The sequence below is a fragment of the Penaeus vannamei genome, chromosome 9 (assembly GCF_042767895.1).
Source record: "Penaeus vannamei isolate JL-2024 chromosome 9, ASM4276789v1, whole genome shotgun sequence".
Lineage (NCBI taxonomy): Eukaryota > Metazoa > Arthropoda > Malacostraca > Decapoda > Penaeidae > Penaeus > Penaeus vannamei.
The window spans coordinates 6,996,025-7,003,524 of record NC_091557.1 but is presented as its reverse complement, the minus strand read 5'-3'; the positions used below and the strand labels follow the sequence as shown (position 1 = coordinate 7,003,524).

The following is a 7,500-nucleotide window of genomic DNA, read 5'->3' as shown; positions in this document are numbered from 1 at the left end:
TTATAGTAATTGGCAGCTTCATTTATTGTAATTAATCATTCCCTAAAAAAGACCAACTCCTTTCCACAACACAGTATAAAGCAAAGTACATGTAAAACAGGACTCTGTGGTTTCTGCACAAACAAATGAAGTTAAAGAAACTTAGATTAATCCCTACGATTCCTTCATTCTTGTAACTCTTATTGTAGAAAATATGAAAATACTAATTTATTTTATTTGTAACAATGGTTATTCTTATAGACCAGTTGTCTATTTTAGCTTCTACATTACCGTGTGCAAAGCCGCAAACAGCTTACCATCTACTCGTAGAGCAGGATGAGCAGGTCAGCAAGATTCCTAAACAAGAATGCTACTAAGGGTAGCAAAAATGACAAAGGCAAAGGCCCTAACAATAAGCATTGTGTGGGACTGAGTAGACAAGGGCAGGGGGAAGGCACAAGGTGCATTCCAAATCATGACAGCCACTTATCTACATACTAAACCTTATCATGAAAATACATTTGAATCATTTTATCACACAAAAAGTGCAAGCATTAAAATAAATCCCATTACAAGACAACATAAACAGGCGCCTCATAAAACAAGGATTACCTGTTTACATATGTGAACTACAAATTGTGTGTAGATTTTGACCTAACAGAAAAACTTAAAAATTCATTCATTAGAAAACTTACTTGATGTTCTTGGTGGGTCCAAGGATGGTCCTGCCAAGTGGTGTGCCCTGGAAGGCTACAGCATGAAGGTGGTCGAAAACAACTTCCTGAAGGTTGCTCTCTACTTCTTGCATCTCTCTTAGAATAACTCCACGTTCTCGTTCAATCTCAGCCTATATGAAAAATACATTCATGAGTAAATATATGTACCAGGTTTCTTGGCTCAAAAGTGACTCATTATGCTAGAAGACCCTGCATTTAAGATTAATAACAGTAAAATTTAGGCACATATTAGACTATTCAGAAGAATTATTAACTCTCAAAAAAGTAAATATGGTTCCTCATTTTCAGCCATAAGTGACTAATATGAATGTAATCATTATTGCACTGTACATGATTAATGACCCATAAAGGTCATTTGCATTTCAAGTACTCTAAGGAGTTAAAACTTTTTATTTCCCTTTTACATAACCTGCTATACTATATACCATCTTATTACTTTTGTTCCTCTATGCTTTTGTAACTTCAATTTCAACCATATGATTTTAAGTTACAGTTATCACTTACCTCTCCAAACTTGCTATTCTGGATGATGTCCGAGAGAATCTCAACAGCCTTGCCAATATCTTCAGAAAAGCACTTTGCATAGAAGACAGTTTGTTCCCGAGATGTGTAAGCATTGAGGTGTGATCCCATGTTTTCAACTTCCAGTTCAAGATCAGTTTGGGATCTTTTTGAGGTTCCCTGTAAAAAAAAATATATAAAAATATAAAAAAGGGAAGTAACTGAAAAAGTATACTGGAACTAGCTAACAACCACTTCCCCTTGCAGACATACAGGTGAATGACTAATGTAGTACTTATAGACTAGTACCAAGTACAAGAGATGACACTAGTCTTCCTGCCTCCTATTACTTTCATTCAAATTCAAACTAAATGTTCCTCCAAAATAGGTCAGAACTGCTTAAGAACCATCAAAATCATAGTAATGAAATCTGATCAAGTTTTCTTCTCCTTCCATATATACAAATATAAATCTCATTACAGAGTAATATATATTATTTACATGACTTAAAGTGGTATATGTCACATATGATAGTTAGGTTAATATCATGACTTTACTCCCTTGTATGAGGAATACAATCTACAAACAATTCATTATATACAGTAACTCTGCAAAACGAACAGTCAAGCAGATTACTATACCTTGAAAGCCATATGTTCCAAGAAGTGAGCTACTCCATTGTTGACATCAGTCTCAAAGCGGGAGCCAGTATCTATCCACAGTCCCACTGTTGCAGTTGGAGCACCTGAGTCCTCAGAAGCAACACGCATTCCATTGTCAAGGACTGTGACTCGTGTAGCAGGGACATTCAGTAGTGTCTGCTCATAGCTGGCTGCTGCAATAGTTCCCCGATATCTCACATTCTGGGAGGGATAAAAATTTATAAAGTTGTTTTTTCTCTAAATGCTATGCTGTCAACTGTATCGACTTGTATTCTACATATTGGTAACCACATTCAAATCCTGACTTAACATTTTGCCAAAGTGCATTTTGCACTGTCCACTATACAATGGGAGATACAATATCAAGTAAATAACTATTAGTGACTCCAATATCATCATAATAAGTTTGCAAGTATAAAGAATGACATTTCCATTTCAACAATTGGAGAAAATTGGGTATGCTCTATGGCCTTTTAATATACTACATTCAACTTTAAGACTAAATCAATTTGCAGTTTACAATGAACTTAATATTTACTCCACCAATGCCACATACTGCCATGTTTCCTGTACTTTTTTTAATCAATTTGTTTACATGTGGATATCAAAAGCATCTAGTCATCATGGAGTCACTTAGCAGGCATACCTGATCTCACTTGATTGCCCCATTCCTTGATTTTTTGGATATTTTTCTAACACTATTATTATTTTATTTACTATTATTATAAATGTTGTTGTTATTGCTGTTGCTTCTGCTGTTGTCATCACTGACACAGATTATTAAATGTTATAATATGACTAACAATACTATCAAAAAGTACTATGAGGTCTGCAAGAGAGAGATGGCAGGCCTAGTAATAGGCTCCTTAGTGCCTAAGAACCTCTGAACCCACCTGTGCATAAATAAAATAAACATAGGAGTGAATACATATGCACATGCCCACCCAGCTTCAATGGGTTAAGCACAATAAAATAAAAATATACAATAAAATAAAGCAAAAGACACCTGTAAATAATCCTGACTTTATAAGAGCCATAAAAAACTGCCCTCTTCCAGAATCAATAATTCACTAATACAGCATTTGAGATCACTGATAACACAGCTTTTACAGAGCATTATTCTAAAACCACATAAGCACCTGCAAATGTGATCACTGTTGTAATACTTTTAAGTAATTAGTAATGAATATACATTAAGTAAACAAGGGGATAGGGTTACTTAAAGTGTAACAATATATGTGCTGGCTAGTACATTTCTGGTAAATTTATAAAAATTAATTTTCTTAAAACCTATCAAATTTGAAATCATTGGACGCAATTGATATGTCTATCAAATATAACAAATAGTCTGCAGAAGTAAAGAATAAGGACAATATGAATGTCTAGAAACTCTCATACCAGCTACTGCTGGGTTGTAATACCACTAAACACCCCCCAAGAACACAATGTCTTTGCCTCAGTACACACAACAAAATGGTGCTGAAACTCGGTAGCACCAAGTGGACCTAGACTGTGGGTGGCAACATTAGTGTCTGCAAATTATTTCTTACACCAATGATTGCAATTTTTAGTCCTCTTGAAGAATACCATCTTCAATTTGGCCTATGTTAGTGGATCCATACTGTAAAGATTAACCAGTATTTTCTGAACCAACTGATTGATTATCTAAAATTATCAGTAATTTTACACGATCGTTCCACGAAACTAAAGGAGATGATTTTGGCATCATCTTATTCTCTAGTATCCAAAAATTATTACAGGATCCCCCGCCCCCATCAACAACAATCTTAACCCTGATAGCAAGGGAGGGCTTGAAAGGTAACAGGGAAATTGCTGGGTAAATTATAAAGAGGTAATTATTACCTAGAGTAACACACCCTCCAGAGACTAAGTCGCAAAACTAGGGTATCATGCAAACCCAAAATTCAAACCTAACCTTTCCTAGGTTAGATTTAGGTTAGGTTAGGCAAGCCCCACTGTACCCATCCAATTATTAAAATTTCATGGCAACTTCTAGGGTCATGAACCCTTAAAGGTTGGGGCGGACACTCATTAAGAGCCGGTCATTAAAGTGATAATCGAGGGTAGTTTGGTGGTTATGAAAAGTAGCTAATAATGTAATATAAATGGGGGGGTGGGGGGGGGATTGTGTATATGAGAATACAGTATAAAGTGAATAATACAATACAAAAAAAAAAAAAAAAAAACAATCTGGTAATTTGTAAGAGAAATGATATACAAGTAGTAGTTATCACGATGTTTGTGGTAGTGACATCACATGACATACATCTGCAGTTGCAAAGCTGCTTTGAAAGCAGCGCATGAACTTCTACCCGTGAGTGACTTTTCGACTTAGCATGTAGACTCATATTGTACACACAGTCTTGGCCGCAGTGTGCGCAAGTGGACTTTGCCTCGGCACAGCACTTGTCGCAACCAATCTTTTTCATTTCTGATGTCATTCTTTACCTGTGCAGATCATATCATATATCAGTAAGTATATTTTTTACAAATCTTTATGACAATGCCCTTAGTTTTTCCTCATCTTGCCGCAGTTATTAGATATAGATATACCAAGCTGATACTCGGGAGCACCAAGTGGACTTAGCTGAGAGTGGGACTTTCTGCATTCCTTTCCCTGTATTTGCGGCATTACCATTAATGTCTGCAGATTATTTCTTTTACCATGGACAACAACTTTTTGTCCCCTACTAGAATATCATTCAAATTGCCACCATAACTTAGTGCATCCATTCCATAAAGATTAACCTTACCCCATTGTCTTGTGAATATTTAGAAGGTAGGAAGGGTTAGGATTGGGTTTTAGGACTGTCAATTGAAGGTGCATCCCTCTATGTAACAAATACTGTAAACCAATACCCCACTACCAGACTGTAGAGTATTTTTCTTGTGCGACGAATATTACATTTTTTCATGCGCAGAAAACATTTTGTCTACATTTGCAGGGACAAATCTGTGGATGGATGACGAAACAAGTGCGCAGAAAGCTCAAAAGAATTTTATGTGCAGAAGATGATTTTCTAAAAAATTAAACGCGCGCAGAAAGTTACCTGAACTACACTTGCACGAACAGAATTGACCATATAATTTTTGGTAATTTTCTATATCACGTCCGCATAACTGATATCGACGATTTTGGTATCGTTGGATTCCTCTCACTCTCCACATTGCAAATATATAGTTTTTATTGCGCGGAAACCCCCCGTTAGTGACAAACTTGGCCCCGATAGCAGGGGAGGGCATGGAAGGTTCCAGGGAAAATGCGGGGTTAAATAGCATTAATAATATAACGCACACTGAAAATAACCATGGTTATTCACATAACTTTCCATTGAAGGGGGCTGTGCCCCCTGCAACCCCCGACGAGGAAACAAAACCTCCACCACGTATTCCCGGCAGGCGAGAGCGTTACACAAACATCGTCGATGTCTGAGCGGTGGGCGTAATATCATAATTACCTCGTAAAATTCCCGCTGAATCAGCATATTAACCTTATTATAGTCAGCATTGTATGTAGAGACGATTGTAGTATAATCAGGATGAACAGGGTTACACCGATGGCCTCAAGGTCGAGTTTCCCGTGCTCTGGAATAACGACATCCGTATTCCTAACCGAAATAACCGTTGCATTCAGAAGGCAGTCGTAGCCACCGCGATGGCCGAGTGTGGAGGGTGCTCGTATTCGGAGACTTATTTTCTGCTTGAAATTGCAACTAGCCAGGAAAAATGCTAGAGATATGCTTCTGCCACGACCTCCTCCGTCGGGAGAAAGCTGGGTAATTGTTGAAGACCGCGACGCACCTTCGCAGAGACTAAGTCGAAAAAAAATAATGTTTTTCTGCATGAAATCCTATGATTTCATCGATTTTCGGCGTTGTTTCTTTTGCGAATGAATCATTCAGGAGATCGAGTACCATTTCTCCATCGACGATCTTGATTTGATAGTCCCGTTAGCAGGGGAGGGCATGAAGTATATCAGGGAAATTATGGGGTAAAACAAGCTTAAATAAGAAGAATAACGATCAAAAATGCGTAAAACTAGCACAAAAAGCGCTTAAAATCGGCCAATGAAACTCTACGGATGTAACCGCCATCTTTGAAAGTTTACGGACTGATGCGAAATAAATAAAAAACTCTACGGGAACCCAACCCACATTTCGGCAAAAAAATCTACGGGAATTCACACGTTCCAAACCCCAAAAACGTATTGACCAATAAACCAACCAACCTAATATATCAATATAAATTGCCGTGACTAGGCGTGCCCTTCGGGCACTGCCCGAGGGGAGGGTTGATGGGGGGCAAGCCCCCCAACACCCCCCAGGACACATTCTCTCCACCACGGTATGTACGGCAAGACAGAGCTGCATTCACACCGTAAAATAATAAACCAAATACCTTTATATCCGGAAACGCGAAACTTTCGTTTCGTTGTACTGTTGGGATTGCTTCGATTTTGATCACCTTTTTCGTCCTTTGGAGCTCTTGATGAGCTCAGATATAAAACTGGGATGGTTACTGAAGTCGAATTATTCTTCGATGCCACTGTAAAGGTCTTTAAAAAGAACCCAGAATCAACACAACACTGGAAACGCAACATTTCTCACCGGCTTTCAATCTCGAAATGGGCGGGTTGGTGAGCTGTCAACCTGTGGCTGGCGCAAGAAAGTGTGAAACACTCGATGCGCAGGATTCGATTTGAGGGTATAGATAAATATAAAAATAGGCAATTGAAGTATAATAACATTACTAAAAGACTTTAAAGGTATAAATGCGTACCAGCAGACACAGATAATTAGCCAAATATCGTTTTGACAAGCGCGTAATGATACAAGGACTAGTACGCGAACGCAAAAATGCGTTCGTGGGTCAGTGTCGTGTTTTTCCTAGCAAGGTAAACAAGCTCATCGACTTTGAATTTGAAAGGCGGCCGCGCGTTATATTTTCATCATTTAGCGGTGACTATAAGGTCGGTGCATCTTAAACTATACGCTATCCCCTTCTATTTTTCCCGCTCTATAAGATGGCGGTGTCCATTTTCCTCTATCTACACGCGTCGCGGTCTTCAACCTCTACCGAAAGCTGTATCCTCCGGCCTAGGACCTCCTGCCGGACGCACCCTGCCTCGTTAACATTCTGCAGCAAAGGAGCACCCTCCCTACTAATTAGCGGCATTAATCAATCAGGTTAGTACCTTAAAAATCCTAGGTTATTGTAGGTTATTGGCTCCGCATCTAGTTCGTGTGCGCTCTATCCTGCTGTGAATACGTGGTGGAGGTTTTGTTTCCTCGGTGGGGGTTGGGGGGCGGTAGCCCCCCCAAAGGCGGGTCGCAGGGGGATCAGCCCCCTGCAATGGAAAGTCATGTGAATAACCATGATTATTTTCACTGTGAGGTTATATTATTAGGGTAATTTTATATATTACGTCCGCCACTCCGACATCGTCGCCCCCGCTATCGGGGCCAAGTTTGTCGCTAACGTGGGGTTTCCGCGCAATAAAACCTCCATATTTGCATTGTATTGTGAGAGGAATCCAACGATACCAAAATCGTCGATATCGGTTATTCGGACGTAATATAGGAAATTACCTAATTTTTGAC

At 38.9% G+C, this 7,500-nt stretch overlaps 1 protein-coding gene across 1 annotated transcript in view; it reads right to left on the bottom strand.

Moving 5' to 3' along the window:
• UQCR-C1 (Ubiquinol-cytochrome c reductase core protein 1) overlaps positions 1 to 7,500 on the bottom strand; it is a 10,487-nt gene that overhangs the window by 2,360 nt on the left and 627 nt on the right. The window contains exons 2-4 of the mRNA XM_027359116.2: positions 1,859 to 2,080; positions 1,221 to 1,397; positions 675 to 826 (exon numbers count right to left, since the gene is read on the bottom strand). Of these exons, the coding sequence (XP_027214917.2) occupies positions 675 to 826; positions 1,221 to 1,397; positions 1,859 to 2,080 (551 nt within the window). The remainder of the gene's footprint in view (positions 1 to 674; positions 827 to 1,220; positions 1,398 to 1,858; positions 2,081 to 7,500) is intronic.